The sequence below is a fragment of the Terrapene carolina genome, unplaced genomic scaffold, assembly GCF_002925995.2.
Source record: "Terrapene carolina triunguis isolate 2854851 unplaced genomic scaffold, T_m_triunguis-2.0 Scaffold580, whole genome shotgun sequence".
NCBI classification, from domain to species: domain Eukaryota; kingdom Metazoa; phylum Chordata; order Testudines; family Emydidae; genus Terrapene; species Terrapene triunguis.
The window spans coordinates 10,081,458-10,100,861 of record NW_020664931.1 but is presented as its reverse complement, the minus strand read 5'-3'; the positions used below and the strand labels follow the sequence as shown (position 1 = coordinate 10,100,861).

Here is a 19,404-nt window from a genome sequence, read left to right as displayed (position 1 = left end):
TGGCATTTTGAATAATATAATAATAAATTTTTAAAAAATGTCACCCTATTTCTTATGCAGTTTGTGATTTGGGATATGAATATCTAATTTATTTATTTACAATCCTTAAAACTCACTAGATTCTTTACTAAGTTTTTAGCTAAAATCTCATCTTAAACTAATAACGACAGTGTGATACAATATTCCCTCCCTCACCCGCCCAGAAACCCCAAACACACAAACAAAACCATAAAGCTCGCCGTACTAAGTATGTGCTTTTTCTATATATTTATTACAGTTACAACAGAGGTCCTCATAAATAGTTGCATAAAATGTTAAAGCCACAACATTGCACATGATATGAAATAAAACAAACTCCCAAATGAGTGCATTTACAGTATTTTCATCCTGCTGTATACTGCTCGACAATCAGATTGGCAGGCTGGGCACCAACCCAAAGTCCTTTTCGAATGGGACAGCAAGGGCTGACCTGAACTGAAGACCCGCACAGTGGTGTACCACCATTTAGGGAGGAGGGAGAAGGGGAGAAAAATTACAGACCGAAGGCAGGTAACAGTCTATATACAAGTAAGGCCTACATTTTATCAGAGCAAAACGATTCATTCTATTTGTATGCAAAAATGTTGAGGTTGGATGCACTTAAAAGCAGAGTCTGATCTCAGTGCACTGCTATGTGAGATACATACAGGTGAGGCAACTGGAAAGCTCTAGGACCAAGTGAAAAACGGACATCAATGGAGGCCATATCAATGGGCAGCCAATTTGGTGAGTCTTCTCCAGGTGTGAGTTGATATTTGTCTTTGTTTGTTCGTTAATACCAGTGCTTTGTACATAGGCATTTATTTCCTTGAACAAATCTTGAAAATGATAGATCAGTTCATTTGCAAAATTCTATTCATCTGTTTTTTTAAAAAAGTGTTTTTTTTGCAGAAACCTGAATAAAATACTGTTACTGTAACGCTCTTGACTGCCTTTCACAGAGTACAATGCTATAGTCCTCCACCTCAGCATAGTTTGCATTGCTAGTCCCAAGTACTACTGTGTGCAGGTTTACTTGGAATGCATTTTCACACGAACATTCTAGCAGCTGATTGGCTCCATTTGTTTTTTTTTCTCCAAAATTCAAGTCAACAGCTGATTGGCAGGAGATTTCTATCTCCAGTCTGATTGGCAGGTGAAAGAGAATGAGAGAGAATTTCAAGCGAGGTCAAACTCTTGGCAAGAGCCTGCTCTGTAAGAAGTTTTTAATGCTACGAATGGGTCGAACATCATTCTGGTGTTTTCGCCGCTCAATGAACGAAGTCAGTCTGGATATGTCAATGCTGTCAACATTTTTGCTATTCCCCAGCTGCAGCCATTGCTCTTGAAGGGCCAATGCAGCAGAAGGACGCTTAGCTGGGTCATCCTGAAGTAGGAAACATACAAAATCTTTGGCCTTTTGGCTAACTCCTTTGAAGTAATCATCTGGGAAACTAAAGTCTAAGCGGCAAATATTCAGGCAAGTTTCCTCTACACTTTCATCCAGGAAAGGAGAGACGCCACTAAGAAGGACATATGTGAGCACTCCAATGCTCCAAACATCTGAGGTGAGGGAGACAGGATTTCCGAGGATAATTTCAGGAGCTGCAAACTCTGGGTTCCCGAGTAACTGGTGGATATAATAGGTGGTATTGAGCTGGACGGCATCTCCAAAGTCAGCCAGTTTTATTGTTGGCTTAGCTGAGCTCTGATCCACCAGAATGTTTTCAGGCTAGAAAATACAAAGAGAAAAATCATATCCATCTTTCAAATAAGTCTAGCACACATCTAGTTCACTGCTTCCCAAACAGCAGGGTCAGTTGGTGAGCACTGCAAACATTTGCAAGCGAGTGGATTACCATGGTTAGCTCCACAAAGCTCCTAAACCATTCTATCAAGCTCTTCAAACAATCCTGCAACAGTCTGCAGCATCTTGCAACATGTGATCATCAAGTTTTAGGTTCTCACACAGTCATGACACAGGAAACACAGTCCTGCCTAAGTTGGCAAAAACTCACAATAAGAGTTCTGCAGAGCGCCACAGAAAACTGGAACCCTGTAAACCTGCATTTTGAAGACCCAACAACTTTTGACTGATACCGTATATATAACACTCATTGAGTACTTGCCTCCTGACACAGAAAAACAATAAACAGCACATATTTGAAGACTGGGGTAGCAAGTTAAAGATTTTTTTCCCAACATAAAAGTGTCCTTTAACATTTACATGTCTTTGGGTTGCCATTTATTTTGCAATATAGAGGCAGTTGAACTGAGCTGAAGTTTAAAATCAGTCTTTTAGAGCCACACTGTGGAAACCACAGGAACTCTTACAAGCACCTCCTAAAAGCAATGAGGGAAGGTAGAATTTTTATTGTATTTTGAATTAAAGAAAAAAGTTACTTACCTGTAACTGGATTTCAAGTAGACCCCCCACTCTTGAATTCAGCTGCTGTACACATGCCATACAAACCCAGAAACAACTAGAAAGCTCTGACTTTTTGGGCCCACAACAGCCATAGATCAAGCCCATTTTTTTAATTAATTTTGTTGAAGATGAGTGGGAATCTGGGGCATGGTGGTACTGCCTCTTTTTTCCTTTTCTTTTCGTATCAAGAATGAAATCTGCAGAACTGACTCCAAGGCCCCTTGCTGCCTAACAGACCCTGCTTGCACAGAGGATCTCTTGGCACCGAATTTCCCCATCTAAACCAAGATTGGGTTGGAGGAAGGGCCAGTAACAAGCTTTAAATCCATCTTGAAACCCTCAAGAATTTTTCCATCAAAATCGATCAGATACGAACAGTGAAACCCAGATGGATGCAACAAGGATCCAGCAGATGCCCTTCACCCAAGCACCTCAGACAGAGTATAAAAAATAGAAAAGGAGAATTTGGAGCCACAAGAAGAGCAATCCTTGAACCCAATTTGCACAATAGATTCTGTTGTTTCAAGTGGAGAAAATGATCTATAGAGCAAATTCCCCAGGCAAAAACCAAGCAAACAAATCAACAGTGCATTACACAAAATCTAACAGAGGTGAACACGAACAGCCAACAAGCAAAATAGGAAGACGCAGAGGAAGTTAAGACTTTCTGCTTCAGTGACAGAGAGTAGTTTGGGGTGCATGGGCAGGGGGCAATTCCCAGAACTTCATATAACCTTGGATGGAGCATTCCATGGCTCAAGGCAAAGGTTGCATGGCTCTCAATGGCCACTCTAAGAAACCATTGCTAGGAGACCCCAGATTGTCTGTAGCATGCAGCTGCACCCCAGAATTCGCCATCTTCTGGTAACACTCCAGGAGTACCATCTGCGCCTCACCTTTAGGTCCAGGTGTGCTATTCTGCAGTTGTGAAGATACTGTACAGCTTCCAGAATCTCTCCCAGATAGAGCCTGATCTTCCCTTCAGTGAGGTTTCCCCATCGCACAACACAGTCTAGAAGGCGACCCTGGTCAGCCCTATTGAAGTACAAGAGTTACATTTCATTGCAACGCTAAAGCAGCAACATTTTAAAAATATATCTGCTCATTTTAAAGTTTCAAAAGCATTTTCAAGTTAAACTGTCCTTATCTTCACCAACAGCAACAATTAATTCACTATTTGTGAACCCTGGCTCCCATTACTCATTAGGAGTTTAATCTTTACTTTTCTTGAAGTCAAATGAAGTCAAATGACAAATCCCCTTGGGATTAATCTGTCTGCATTAATTGTGTAGCACCGTTAAGTGAGGATTACTATTCTGAAACATATTTTGGAAGGGGGCCACTAAAGAAGGAAAGGCAGTATTTTTGCCAGATAAAAGAAATGCTATAAAACTGTGCAACACTAGTTATTTTTGATGTGTACATTCATTCCATTGGGAATTTTAAAAAATACTAGTAGAATACAGGCAGTGCAAGAACACTGCTCTAGAACGGATGGTTTTATTCAACTGAAACTATACTGGGGCAACACAGCAAATCCCAATTCCAGTTTAAGTACTGAAGACACCTGATGTATTTCACACAGTTTTAATCTACTGACTTTCTACTACATAGACCTGTAAAGATAACCCAGAAAGCAGCTCACAACAATGTAATAAAAATATTATGGTGCCTCCATTTTTGGTGCCCAGTCTGAGACACTAACATTTAAAATGCCTGATTTTCATAACCTGCTGAAGCCCCTAAAACTATTAGTCCCTTTTGAAAGTCTTAGGCACCATGTTCATGTTAGACATGTGGAGAACATGCATTTTGAACCCCTTTGAACAGTGTGTCAACATACGTACAGATGGAACCTTTAATGCTTGTGCTGCATTTATATAGAAGAAAAAACCTTATAAGCATGAGAAGGAGGGTGGAGGGGTGCTGAACAGGGAAGCACGGAATTGTTGACCTAATTAGGATGCTATAGAAGAACTTCATCTTCCACCACCACTACCAGCTTATATTGAAATGTGGTAGACTGCAGCTTCAGGAAGAGAGGAACAACATATAGAGATGAGATGAGAAGTCCGGGCACATCAGCATTTTAGAACATTTACTCCATCCACATCTCACTCCTATTCTCACCACATCCAAAGCCACTTACACAATTTCAGAGGGAGGCTATTAAGAGGATCAATTCTGCATTGCAACGATCCTCCTGTCTCCTCCGTACCAAACCCTTCCAATGCGAACTTGTTTACAGGAGATTTTAGTTGGGGGAATTGGTTCTTGTGAACAGCCAGGGCCTCTGCTTTCCATTATGGACAAGCAGAACATTTCAGTATTGCCATCTCTAAAAACAGAATGTGAGAGCTCCAGGACTTTATGTAAGCACTCTAGAAGTTCTGTGAAATCCTAAACTTCTCCAAAATCATTCACAAACTACTACAATACCCAGGCATAAGAAATCAGTTGCATGAAGATTACACATATACATAACATGATGTTACTTAGAGCCCACACACATCTCTAATACTAGGACGTAGCTGGTGGAAGTCTCAAAGGTATCTAGAAGGCCAATGAGCTGGGGATGCTGGAGATTCTGCATGACTCCGAGTTCATGGGTAACCTGGTCTCGTTTCATCAACTTCTTGTTCACAAACTTAGTGGCCACTGCTCGCTTGGTTCCCTTCGGATCACATTTCTTAACAACAGAAAACCTGCCCCTGAAAAACAATTAAAAAGGAAAAGAATTAGCTGAGGACAGTGCTAAAGGACCAGAACCTGTACACAATTGTATTAGGACAAATGTAATGGCTAAGTCCAATAGGACATGAGTAGAGTAGAGTTGTTTGACTACATTCGAAGACTTTAAATATTATTAACAGTCTAGCAAACTGGTCTTGATAACTAATTAGCTGTTACCAAAAATCCTTTTAAATTTCCAGAAAAGTAAAATCAGAATTTTATCTGTTTTCTAGGGTACTACGACTAAGTAATGCAAATAGATTTTGTTGGAAAGACTAAGATACTTAACTAAGGAAGTGCTGTACAATCTTATGGAGCACTTATGTACAATCATTTGGAGAACTTTCACAATTTTTCATAAAACACATGCAGTGCATACACCCTCTAATTTAGCCCATGAGTAAAGTTTCAGCATAAACAAAATGCTTTTGTATTTAAGCTACATCATTTAGTTATGGCAGAATTTTAGCATTATGTTACTTTTTCTTCACAGGATGAGCAATTCTGTGTTCTGTTTTTGACTCCAACAATTGATCATTGTGAGAAATAATTGTAAATTTCAAGAAGATTTCATAAAGAAATAATCTGAACCAATGTCATATTTTGACATTTCTCTTCCACCCTTCAGAGACTAACATACACACTGGCTGAACTTTCCAACCTCCACAATGAAATGGCATGAGTAAGTCATACCTGCCAAGTTCAGCCACTTCACTGTACACGGAATCAAAGTTGTCTTTCCAGATTACCATGATCCCATCACTTCCAGGACCTTAAAGGAAAGACAAGTAGAATTATTTCTAGTACAAAAAAATATTTTCAGTCTTAATTTAAACAACCCATATTAAAAAGGGATACTCCTCAGAATTTCACGACTGCCATGTCAACTATGGGACTGTTTCAGGTGGCTGTAGGCTGGACAAACTCTGGAAATCATGCATTATTTGGGAGTGGATCTTGGAGGGATGAATATTCCTCCATCACAGACTGACCATTGTCTTTTTTGGTTTGAGATTGGGATGCATATATCCTGGAAGGGCAACAGGCCTGTTTATGTGGTGTCAGTGATTTTCAGGCACCATTGAGGGATAAGGTTGCTCTTCTGATTGACCACTCGTGATGGTTTGGTAGGACTTCATTTTCATAATGGAGAACAAAATAATATTCTAATGGCCTGTAAATGCCCTTCTCTTCTGGCTTTGTCCTACAGGTCATCACATAAGTAACCTGAAAAAGATGATGCAAGAAGTTGGCTACAGGGCTGGTGACTGAAGTCTCACATGAGTCTGAAGAATTGTGACAGATTTTAAGGTCACATGCTGTGGCCCTGCAGAAATACAGGTGCTCTGTCCTACAACCTCGGAGTTGGAATCTTGTCTTTATGGGCTGGTGAAGCATAATGGGGAGAGACACTGAGGCCCCTGTTTATTGAGACTGTCAGCATTTCCCTTCAAGGAGCTGAGGAGGAATAGGGATGCTGGCTGTCACTGTGAGGCTAATGGTCCAGAAACCAACGCTTGATGTTGCCACTCTGGCTTACTGTCTACTGGTATCCAATCTCCCATTTTTGGGCAAGGTCATCAAGAAAGTTGTGGCAGGGACACTAGCAGTTCCTTGAGTTCTAAGATTTCCTTGATTACATCACAGTGTGGCATAGGTAGTGCAACCAGTGGAATTTCTGATTATTTTATTCTAACTGTAAATAAATGGATGACATTTCCACACTGATTTTTTTTTTTTTATCTGCAGCAGCTTTTGATACCATTGCATATGAAGCTTCCTTTATTGGCTTACAGATCCAGGCAAGGGCGAGTGGAATTGTTCTTGGGTGGCTCTGTTTTCATCTCTCCAAGAGCCCAGAAGCTAACTGTGGGCTATCATTCCTCTGTGCTGAGGATGCATTCCCACAAATGAATTGCAAATGAAGTGGCTGGAAGCACGAGTGAGGCAATATTGGCTGCAGTGCACTCAAGTATGCTGACAGAACAGTGGAGTAAAACCTATTTAATATATAATTTCAAGCTTGGATAAGGGCTAGCTGGCTGTGACTTATTTGGACAAGTGTGACATAATCTTGGTGGGTTTGAAGTAGCAGCCAGAAGAATAGGTGGGACGTATATTGGGATCCTTTATTGAGGGAGTGCAACTGCCATTTATAAACGCAGGTATGTAACTTGGGTGTGTCGTTAGATCCCGCGCTCCTCCAGCATGCCCAAGTACTAAACACTGGTTCTGTGACTTTCCGTGACTTCTGAGCGGCTGGTGCAGCTGGCTCCAGGGTTGCCCGAGCAGCTCAGGCAACCCCTGGGCCAGTCACACCGTCTCGGGCCACCATCCCCTTCCTCCCTGCAGTAGCAGCAGGAGGTGTTCGGGAGGGGGGGATAAGGGCTGGGGCATGGGAGGGGGTGAGGGCTCTAGGTGGGGCTTACCTTGGGGGAACTTCCAAGAAGCAGCAATATGTCCCTCTATCAGCTCCTAGCTCCGCGCTGCCTCCGCCCGCAAGCACCGCCCCCGCAGCTCCCATTGGCTGCAGTTCCCAGCCAATGGGAGCTGTGGAGCTGGCAGCGTGTGGCGCTAGGAGTTTAGGGACATGTTGCCGCTTCTGAGAAGCCTGACGGAGCCTGCCAACCCCCCCCCTTTCCCTCTTAGCACCAGCGGGGGTCCCGAGCTGCTCCCACCCGAGCACCCGCGGTGCCCCTTGGAGCACTTGCGCTGCCCTCCCGAGCACCTGCGGGCCCCCTCCTGAGCACCCGCAGCACTCCCAAGATTTAGTCAGGGGTATATAGTAAAAGTCATGGACAGGTCATGGGCTATGAATTTTTGTTTACTGCCCATGATTTTTACTAAAAATACGAATGACTAAAATGTAGCCTTAACTATGGCCAAGAGTCCTAGTGAGAAAAGCAGGACTTTCCTTTCCAATGAGGAACTAGCCTGCCCCAATTATGCCCACCTCATTATCACCTCAAAACCAGGCTGCTGCAATACACTCAACATTGGACTACATACACAAACTATTTCAAATCTGAAGCTAGTGCAGAATGCCTTGACTGGTTTATTGAAAGGAGTTATGTATCAGGAGCACACGTTATGGGATCTGCATTGGTTGCCAATACAATTGAGAGCAGAATTCAGAGTGGTGGTGGTGTTGCCTATAAAACCCTAAATGGTTTGAGACTTGGTTAGCTAAGAGGTCACTTATTTCAGAGCCAGAGGTGAAAGTAAGCCGGTACGCCCTGGTACGGCGTACCGGCAAGAGCCGGTGCGCCATACCGGGGCGGATCGGCTTCCCCTGGCAGCAATTTAAAGGGCCTGGGGCTCCCAGCAGCGGCTGGAGCCCCAGGCCCTTTAAATTGCCGCCAGAGCCCTGGGGAAGCGGCGGAGGGGCTCAGGCGGCGATTTAAAGGGCCCGGGGCACCTGCCGCAGCTACCGCCCTGGGCCCTTTAAATCGTCCCTGGAACCCTGGGGTAATGGTGGTGGGGCTCCAGCGGCTATTTAAAGGATCCAGGGCTGCAGCAGCCGCTACCGCCCCAGCAGCAGGGCTCCGGGGACGATTTAAAGGGTCCAGGGCTCCAGTAGTCGCTACTGCCCTGGGCCCTTTAAATCATTCCCGAAGCCTGCCGGAGCCCTGGGGTAGCGGCGGTGGGGCTCCAGCAGCTATTTAAAGGGTCCAGGGCTGCGACAGCCGCTACCGCCCCAGGCCCTTTAACTTGCCGCTGGAGCACTACCAGTGGCCTCTACCAGAAGAGGTGGGGCCTTTAAATCCCCAGGCATTTTAAATCAGGATTTAAAGTGTCTGGAGCTCCACTGCGGTAGCAGCAGCTGGAGCCCCAGGCCCTTTAAATCACCCCCGGGGCTCCCAGCCTCTGCAGCTGGTAGCTCCGGGGGTGACTGAAAGGGCCAGGGGCTCCCAGCTGCTGCTACCACAGCCCCAGCCCCGGGCCCTTTAAATTCTGATTTAAAGTGCCTGGGGATTTAAAGGCCCCACCTCTTCTGGTAGAGGCCCGGCTCCCTCCTCAGGACTCTGGAGTACTGGTAAGTCCTTTAAGTTACTTTCACCTCTGTTCAGAGCCTAAACTTAAGCTTCCAGACGCTCTACAAAACTCATCTTTTTTTTCTCACAGGCTTTGGGGAAGCCCAAGTCTATTTTATAGTCCCCATATTGGCTGGCACATGTGTCAAGGGTAGGATGAGCAGCCCTTTGTTGTATTTCATTTTGTGTTTTATTTTATGGAATGGACAGAGCACAGAATGGGCATCTATAGAGGTTTGTATTAATCCAAATCAATGACAAAACATGACCATGACAATTTAAAAAAATGACTTAATTAGTTTCAGGTACTTCACCTGCCCAAATCACCGACCAATTTTTGTTTTACCACCTTACTTAATTTTTCATGTTTTTAAAAATGTCTGTTGCTTCCCCACTGCTGGGTGGAAGACCCATTTTAAAAAAAGAGAATTATATTAGCAAAACACTGAAACTGTTATGTATATGCTGTCAAAAGCATAAAGTAAACAAACCAGAAAAAATATTCTCATCTTAAACAGTGACACGTAGCTATCGTAGGTAAAAGATCCTCAAGTAAAGCAGTCATTTTTACGTTGCTAGTGTTCCTTTATTCCCACACATACATGCTTTAAAAAAAATCTGCTTTATTTCAGATCCTGAAGTAAGATACAGCTTTAAAGTGTTAGACGGGCCTCGTAAGAGGATTGTGTGGTTTTTGGATCTGAGAAACAGGGAGATGAAGAAATATGTGCCACTAAGCATTTGGACTTCCCTGTTTAGAGTGAAAGAGCTTTGAAAAAGAGTTCAAAGGGGACATGTCACTAGTGTTTGATCTCTTGTGGGTTTGAGAAATTCTGAGATGACACAATTTTTTCCCAAATCAGCATTAAGAATACAGACTTAAAAAAAAGTGATTTCAATACAGCTCTCAGCTGGTATTGGTAGCCACTGTGACTGCCAACTGTGACAAGAAAATCACTACAGGATTCCTGACTCACTGGGCCAAGCTGGGAGCCACCCAAGCAATGAGTAAACTCAACTCTCCCCACACAGGATTACCATCTGTGGGTGCCCCAAACTAGTTCACTTCTGAAATCTGTCCAGCCTTGCTGAGGCTACTGGCGAAGGAATATAAGAATGGCCCTACTGGGTCAGACCAAAGGTCCATCTAGTCCAATATCCTGTCTTCCGACAGTGGCCAGTGCCAGGTGTCCCAGAGGGAATGAAAGGAACAGGTAATCATCAAGTGATCCATTCCCTGTCGCCCATTCCCAGCTTCTGGCAAACAGAGGCTAGGGACACCATCCCTGGCCATCCTGGCTAATAGCCATTGATAGACCTATCCTCCATGAATGTATCTATTTCTTTTTTGAACCCTGTTATGATCTTGGCCTTCACAACATCCTCTGGCAAGGAGTTCCACAGGTTGACTGTGTGTTTTGTGAAGAAATACTTTTTTGTTTTAAACATGCTCCCTATTCATTTCATTTGGCTACCCCTAGTTCTTGCGTTATGAGAAGTAGTAAACAACACTTCCTTATCTACTTTCTCTACACCAGTCATGATTTTATAGACCTCAATCATATCTCCCCTTAGCTGTCTCTTTTCCAAGCTGAAAAGTCCCAGTCTTATTAATCTGTCCTCACATGGAAGCTATTCCATACCCCTAATCATTTTTGTTGCCCTTTTCTGAACCTTTTCCAATTCCAATACATCTTTTTTGAGATGGGGAAACCACATCTGCACACAGTATTCAAGATGTGGATGTACCATGGGTTTATACAGAGGCAACATGATATTTTCTGTCCTATTATCTATCCCTTTCTTAATGATTCCCAACATTCTGTTTGCTTTTTTGACTGCTGCTGCACATTGAGTGGATGTTTTCAGAAAACTATCCACAATGACTCCAAGATCTCTTTCTTGAGGGGTAACAGCTAATTTAGACCCCATCATTTTATATGTATAGTTGGGATTTTGCTTTCCAACGGGCATTACTTTGCATTCATCAATATTAAATTTCATCTGCCATTTTGTTGCCCAGTCACCCAGTTTTGAGAGATCCTTTTGTAGCTCTTCGCAGTCTGCCTGGGTCTTAACTATCTTTAGTAATTTTGTATCATTTGCAAATGTTGCCACCTCATTGTTTACCCCTTTTTCTAGATCGTTTATGAATATGTTGAATAGGACTGGTCCCAGAATAGACCCCTGGGTGACACCACTATTTACCTCTCTCCATTCTGAAAACTGACCATTTATACCTACCCTTTGTTTCCTATCTTTTAACCAGTTACCAATCCATGAGAGCACCTTCCCTCTTATCCCATGGCAGCTTACTTTGCCTAAGAACCTTTGGTGAGGGACCTTGTCAAAGGCTTGCTGAAAATCTAAGTACACTATATCCACTGGATCCCCTTGGTCCACATGCTTGTTGACCCCCTCAAAGAATTCTAGTAGATTAGTAAGCCATGATTTCCCTTTACTAAAGCCATGTTGACTCTTCCTCAACAAATTATGCTCATCTATATGTCTGACAATATTATTCTTTATTATAGTTTCAACCAGTTTGTCCAGTACCGAAGTCAGGCTTACAGGCCTGTAATTGCCAGGATCATCTCTGCAGCCTTTTTTAAAAATTGGCGTCACATTAGCTATCCTTCCGTCATCTGGTACAGAAGCTGCTTTAAATGATAGGTTACAGACTACAGTTAGAAGTTCTGCAATTTCACATTTGAGTTCCTTCAGAACTCTTGGGTGAATACCATCTGGTCCTGGTGACTTATTGCTGTTTAATTTATCAATTTGTTCCAAAACCTCCTCTAAAGATACCTCAATCTAAGACAGTTCCTCTGTCACCTAAAAAGAATGGCTCAGGTTTGGGAATCTCCCTCACATCCTCAGCCGCGAAGACCGATGCAAAGAATTCATTTAGTTTCTCCACAATGGCCTTATCGTCCTTGAGTGCTCCTTTAGCACCTCCATTGTTCAGTGGCCCTACTGGTTGTTTAGCAGGCTTCCTGCTTCTGATGTACTTAAAAAAAATTTGCTATTACTTTTTGAGTCTTTGGCTAACTGTTCTTCAAATTCTTTTTTGGTCTTCCTAATTGTATTTTTACACTTCATTTGCCAGTGTTTATGCTCCTTTCTATTTTCCTCACTAGGATTTAACTTCCACTTTTTAAAGGGTGCCTTTTGCCTCTCACTGCTTCTTTTACTTTGTTGTTTAGTCACAGTGGCTCTTTTTTGGTTCTCTATGTTTTTTAATTTGGGGTATACATTTAAGTTGAGCCTCTATTATGGTGTCTTTAAAAAGTTTCCATGCAGCTTGCAGAGATTTCACTTTTGGCACTGTACCCTCATTTTTGTGCAGTTCCCCTTTCTGAAATTAAATGCTACAGTGTTGGGCTGCTGTGGTGTTTTTCCTGCCACAGGGATATTGAATTTAATTATATTATGGTCACTATTACCAAGCTGTATTCACCTCTTGGACCAGATCCTGTGCTCCACTTAGGACTAGATCAAGAATTGCCTCTCCTCTGTTGGGTTCCAGGACCAGCTGCTCCAAGAAGCAGTCATTTAAGGTGTCAAGAAACTTTATCTCTGCATCCCGTCCTGAGGTGACATGTACCCAGTCAATATGGGGATAACTGAAATCCCCCATTATTATTATTATTATTGAGTTTTTTATTTCAATAGCCTCTCTAATCTCCCTGAGCATTTCACAGTCATTATCACCATCCTGTCAGGTTGTCGGTAATATATCCCTATCGCTATATTCTTATTATTAGAGCATGGAATTTCTATCCATAGAGATTCTATGGTCCAGTTTGATTCATTTACTATTTTTACTTCATTCGATTCTACGCTTTCTTTCACACATAATGCCACATATCCCGTGAAAAGGATTGACATAAATCACTTCTAAATTTCACGAACTCAGAGGCCAGGGTTTTCTACATACTGTGGATAATGGATACCCATCCTATGAAACCCAAGATTGCTGGTAATGTTATCAGATGAAAAGAGGCTAAGAGATAAACCCACCTAAAACTCGAAGACTGGCTGAAGATGAAACCGAACCCATATCGTTTGCAGCTATACAGGTATAGATACCATCGTCGTCTGTGGTCACACCAATGATTTTCAAGGATGCCTCTCCTAAATCACTGCAAAACACATTAGAATCAATCAGGGAGTTCCATGTCCTATTTAGAAGTCTCCAGCTCTCAACGCATTTTACATTCAAATTCAGCATTCTTATAATACACACCCACCAACTCCACTAAATAATGGTACATCCTAGCTCTGAGCATTTCAGAATGACATCTTGCAGATTCACATTAGAGTCAAAATCTTCATCTGCCAACTGGTCTCCCTTTCGCAAGAGGATCAAGAATTTCCCTTTTCTCCTGCCATCCTGAAGTCTCCATTTTGTAGCAACTTTTGTGTCAGGGAGTCCCCTATGGAACCATTTAATACCGCCTCCCCTGGCAGAGAGATCAGTACACACACTCGGGAGTACTGTTCTGTCATTCCATCACCAGGCTGGTCACGGGACAAATCTGTGTGTCATCCAATTGCTTAAAGCATAATGAAACTTTCTGCCACAACATTTGCTTGACCATCTCGTGTCAGGAAAACACTGGATTTTATTTTTTTTAAAAAGGACTAGGAACATTTAATTAGTCTTACTCTCAGTTCATTCAATCACCTCCTCAGTATTTAAAAAAAAAAAAAAAGGTCACCAAAAATAAGTGAATTTAGTGACTATGAAATAGAGGACTAATAACTATAGCTTGAGTCAGGTGTCAGCACTGTATCAGCTTCTCATTCAGGTCTGCCAATGAACCTCAACCCCGCAAAACCCCTTCTATTCCAGCTTTATGCCTCTCTGGAGCAGAGACTGTGTTTGGACAAACATCTAACTAGCAGAAAATCTCACTTCTGCATTCAAATTTGTACTTGCTGTTATTGCAAGTACCACTAAAGTTTCCAATAACTGAAAGTTTATTCAATAAACACCTCAGTATTATTTCCTCCCTATTTGTTCAGGATATTTACATTGTGCATTTGACAGCACTCTGTGCGTAACCAGTTAGCCAGTTCTCCCAGTTGGTGTGGGTCTCTAACAGCAGCAAGGGAGAAGAAAACAATCAATCAATCAATAAGGAAAGTGTGATGGAGCCACAACAATTGCCAGGCAGACTTAAGCAGCTGCAGTATCTTGAACTTCTTTTAACTGATTTTTTTTCAAAATTGGCTACATTTGACAGTAGTATCCCTTAAACTCTCAGCCCTTGTTTTGAAATCAACAATGCTTAGATCAGTGGTCCCAAAACTTTTTACCTTGTGCGCCCCCTCCCGGGCCAGGAGAAGGGCCATGGCCCCGGGGGGGGGGGGGAGGGAGAAGAGAAGGGAAGATACATGGACGGGGTAAAGGGGCCAAGGCTGGGGGCCACAGCTGGGGGAGGGGCTGAGAGCAGAGCCTTGGCAGCCCTGGCACTGAACGTGGGGGGCCTGAAACCAGGGCCGAGCCAGGAGCGGAGATAGGTGGCACTCCCTCCCCCACCCCTGTGCAGGCTGGCCCGGGCCCCAGCCATGCCTCCCCAAACGTTCCTTCACACCCCCCTAGGGAGGCATGCCCCAATTTGGGGACCTCTGGCTTAGATAAAGAGCCAGAGCCCCTCCAGCAATGACTCCTCTGCAATTTCACAAAGACATGAAATATTTCATCACAAAACCTTTAGGTCAGCTACACTCCGTTACAATTCCCTGCAGTCCCTCCTCCAGAACAAATCCTGCATTAATGCTGCTTGCTGAGACTATGGTTAATTCCTGAGATTTTCAAGATGTGTGAAGGTACCTCTAATGCCCCTGTCCAAAACAAACACACACTCACCCACACCCAACACTGTATGATTTCTGGATTATTAGCAAACTGGAGGATTGGCAGCTAAAGCCTATTATGTACAGTCAAAGCACACACAGGAATTTGCACTCCATTTTTATTTATTTGGGGTTGGGGGAGGGAATGGAAAAGGTGAAATGGGACTGAAGACAATGCCCCACACTGCAAAGAAAACAAGTCATTCTGCTCTCCACAGAACTCTCGCCCTCCTTCAGAATGCTGAAACAGCGAACACACTACTGTACCTGTACAAAATGCTGTAGTGACTGTCATTGCTTAGGGTGTTATGATCAGGACCCTTCCAAGTTACTGAAGCTTTCGGGCGACCACAGACTTTACACCTAAAAACGATGGTCTCTCCTGTCTCACATGTGACCTCACCCAATGGTATTATAAACTCTGGGGGAACTGGAAAAGGAAAAGAAATTACAATAAGTGGACTGAAGTTTCCCCCCCTTTCATCCTGCCCTCCCATCATTCCAAGATAAAGCACTGTATTTACAAGTTTGGGGCCTTTCCCTCTCCTTTTGAAATACTTATTCCACATGTCCAATTGAAGCCTATAGTGTCAAGTGGTTAGACCAAGCAACTGGGACTCCGCAGAGTTCTAATCCTGGTCACCCATTCTCTGCATGAACTTGGGCAAAATGTTTTGCCCTTGTTATGCCTGATGCTACCCACAAAGATCTAACTGAAAACTAAACACTATCTGAGGTGAGTTTCCTGAGTAAATTCTATAGCGAGTGATCTAAATGGATGTGCTGAGGTTTTGTTTTTGTTTTTAAAAGAAGTCTTAGCATGTGTAACTCCATTCATCTGAAACCAAGTCCAATCTAATGTCAGGATGAGCCTGAGTAACCCCAAGGAATGAGAAGGGATGAGAAGGTTACTCACCTTGTGCAGTAACTGAGGTTCTTTGAGATGGTTGTCCCTGTGGGAGCTTCACTTTAGGTGCCTTGGTGTCCTGCACTTCTAGTCGGAGACTTGTGGTAGCAATGCCCCGGTTGGTCACGCACGCGCAGCAGCCAGCTTGCGCCACTCTGAGTGGCTACCCCACGAGCGCAGCCAACTGCCACCCAGTTCCTTCTCTACCCCAGAGGATCAAGCCGGAACTCTGAAGCAGAGGGGAGGGTGGGTGGGTAGTGGAGCACCCACAGGGAAAACCATCTCGAAGAACCTCAGTTACTGCACAAGGTGAGTAACCTTCTCTTCTTCTTCGAGGAGTGTCCCTTTGGGTGCTCCACTTTAGTTGACTGAAGAGCAGTGCCCCTTGGTGGAGAGGAAGGGCTTCGGAGTTGATGTATGTACGGTGGAGAGCACTGATAGATCGAAATGAGCGTCTGCAGCTGACTGCTGTTCCAGGGCATAGCATTTGGTGAAAGCATGGTGCGATGCCCAGGTAGCTGCTTTACAAATATCAGTTATAGATACATGTCTGAGAAAGGCTATGGATGTGAACATAGCTCTAGTGGAGTGTGCGTGAAGTCCAGAGGGAGCTTGCAGATTGTAATTTTGGTACCTCATTTGATACAATTAGAGATCCATTTAGAAAGTCTCTGTTTGGAAATGGTTTGGCTTCTTGATCGTTCTGTTGAGGATATGAATAGCCTGGATAATTTTCTGAATGTTTTTGTTCTCTTTACATAGAACGCCAGAGCTCTGCAGATGTCTAGCATGTGAAGGGATGCCTCCCTGTTTTCGGCATGCAGTTTGGGAAAGAATACAGGTAAGTAAATGGGTTCATTGAGATGGAAGAGGGGGCAACCTTGGGTATGAATTTAGGGTGTGGGCGTAGAATGATTTTGTCCTTGAGGAACGTGGTATAAGGTGGGTGAGCCATTGGAGCACCCAACTCTCCCAACCTTCATGCTGATGCGATAGCTACTAGAAGGGCAACCTTCATGGATAAGTGTAGGAATGGGCAGGTCGCTAGCGGTTCAAAGGGTTTGCCCATGAGGGCATGGAGAACAAGGTTGAGGTCCTACATAGGGGTCGGGTCTGTTAATGTGGGGTAAGTGTTCTCTATACCCTTGAGAAAGCGCTTAGTTAGTGAGTCCGTCCACCTCATCGTGAAAGCTGGTGATGGCTGATAAATGCACGCTGAGTGAGCTAGTCAAGAGGCCAGATTTTTTTTTGAGTATGAATATGTAATCAAGGATAGTGGGTAACAGGGCCAATTGGGAAATGATTTGCTTGTCTCAGCACCAGACAGAGAATCTTTTCCACTTGTGTGTGTATGTTTTTCATGTGGAGAGACGTCGGCTGTTAAGTAGAATGTTTTGGACCTCCTTGGAACAGCATGTTTTGAGTTCTGTCATCCCTGGATTAGCCATGCCTTGAGACGAAGTGCTGGATTGTTGGGGTGACGGAGGCGTCCTGTATGCTGTGTCAGTAGGTGAGGCAGGAGGGGAAGGGTTCATGATCTGACAGCCACTGGGGTCAGGTATGGGAACCATGTTTGTCTGGGACATGTTGGTGCAATCAAGATGACTCTGGATTTGTCTTGTCTGATCTTGTGAAGGACACGACTCAACAGGGGTATCGGGGGGAAGGGGTACAGGAGCGGGGCCTCCCATCTGATGAGGAAGGCGTCTCCGAAAGAGTTGTGTTCCAGTCCTGCTCGGGAGCAGTACTGTGGGCATTTGGCATTGTGGGCCGTGGTGAAAAGGTCTATTGAGGGGAATCCCCATTGTCGGACTAGAATTTGCAGAATTTGTGGGTCTAGTTCCCACTCGTGCGTCCGTGATGATGCACCATTGCCAGAGGCGGACTGCTTCTGTGCAGAGCAGGTAAGATTGGGCCCCTCCTTGGCGATTTATATAAAACATAGTTGCCACATTGTCCGTGAGAATCTGGACAGTTTTGTTGGGGCTCAAGGGGAGAAAGTGATGGCTAGTGTTTGGAACTGCTTGGAGCTCCAGTAGATTTATGTGGAGATTTGACTCCTCTAGGCACCATCGGCTCTGGATGGTGTTCTCGGCCAAGTGTGCCCCCCATCCTACCAGAGAGGCATCCGTGGTGATAGTGACTGATGGGGTTTCCCTTTGGAAGGGAAGGCCTGAGCAGACATTTGTTTGTTTTGTCCACCATGTGAGCGAGTCTTTCACTCTGCTGGGCAATATAAGCCATCTGTTGATCGAGTGTCTGTGAGGAATGTAGACAGTGGGTAGCTAGGTTTGTAGACCTCTCATATGCAGCCTGGCATGTTTCACGACAAACGTGGTAGCCGACATGTGTCTGAGAAGTTGTAGGCATGTTCTGGCAGATGTTTGTGGGCTGTGTCTTACAGTTGTGATTAGATTTATTAAGGCAAGAAACCATTGTTGGGGTAGCCGTGCTGATGCCATGACACAGTGGCGGTGTGCCCCTATAAAGTCCAGTTGTTGGGTTGGGATCAGGGTGGATTTCTGTAAGTTGGTTTGTAAATAGGGTTAGAGTGGTGTGAGTGGCGTGAACTGTCTCGTCGTATGTCAGTGCTTTTAGCAGGCAGTCGTCTAGATAGGGAATATGGTCACACCCGGCTTGCGAATATGTGCTGCTGCAATGGCCAGTACTTAGGAAAAAACCCTGGGAGTCATAGAGAGGCCGAAGGAAAGTACCTTGTATTGGTAGTGTAGGTTGCCCAGAGTGAATCGTAGGAATCTCCTATGTGCCAGGTGGTTAGTGACGTGAAAGTAAGCATCCTGTACGTCGAGGGCTGAGAGCCAATCTCCTTTCCCCAATGCCAGAATTATGGTTGCTAGGGTTACCATCTTGAAGTGCTGGGATGTGGTCAATAAAAGATGACATCTGAGAAAAAAATGTTGTGTGTGTACTTGGCCAGTAACGCAGAATAGTTTGCTATGCGAAACTGGAGGGTTGCCGATGAATAGGCTTTCCTGCTGAAGAGGTCTAAGCGTTTCCAATCTTTATTATAGGGAGTGGTTTCGGTTTGATGTTACTTCCCCCTTTGATTAACTGCTTCTACCACCAATGAGTTCGCAGTAGGGTTGGTAAACAAAACTCAGCTCCTTTAGCAGGCACACAGTACTTCTTGTCAGATCACTTACAAGAAGGTGGGGCCGTGGCTGGAGTCTGCCATATGGTTTTTGCTGGGGCCATGATGGCAGCATAAATGGATAGTGCTATCTTGGCTGACGGAGAAGCTTGCAATATGTCTGTCAGCTTATGTTGAGTCTCTGGGAACTCAGCCAATGAGATGGCTAGTGAATCAGCTACTCTTTTAAACAAATCCTGAAAGGATTTGAAGTCATCTCCCAATGTGTGTGTGTGTGTGTGTGTGTGGGGGGGGGGGGGGGGGGGGG

At 44.1% G+C, this 19,404-nt stretch overlaps 1 protein-coding gene across 1 annotated transcript in view; it reads right to left on the bottom strand.

The window, feature by feature from the left end:
• Positions 1–1,104: 1,104 nt before the first annotated feature.
• The window catches only part of TRIO (trio Rho guanine nucleotide exchange factor), a 307,445-nt gene continuing 289,145 nt past the window's right edge, over positions 1,105–19,404 (bottom strand). The window contains exons 49-54 of the mRNA XM_029913308.1: positions 15,346–15,508; positions 13,237–13,358; positions 5,873–5,951; positions 4,957–5,157; positions 3,343–3,481; positions 1,105–1,750 (exon numbers count right to left, since the gene is read on the bottom strand). Of these exons, the coding sequence (XP_029769168.1) occupies positions 1,208–1,750; positions 3,343–3,481; positions 4,957–5,157; positions 5,873–5,951; positions 13,237–13,358; positions 15,346–15,508 (1,247 nt within the window). The 3' untranslated portion in view covers positions 1,105–1,207. The remainder of the gene's footprint in view (positions 1,751–3,342; positions 3,482–4,956; positions 5,158–5,872; positions 5,952–13,236; positions 13,359–15,345; positions 15,509–19,404) is intronic.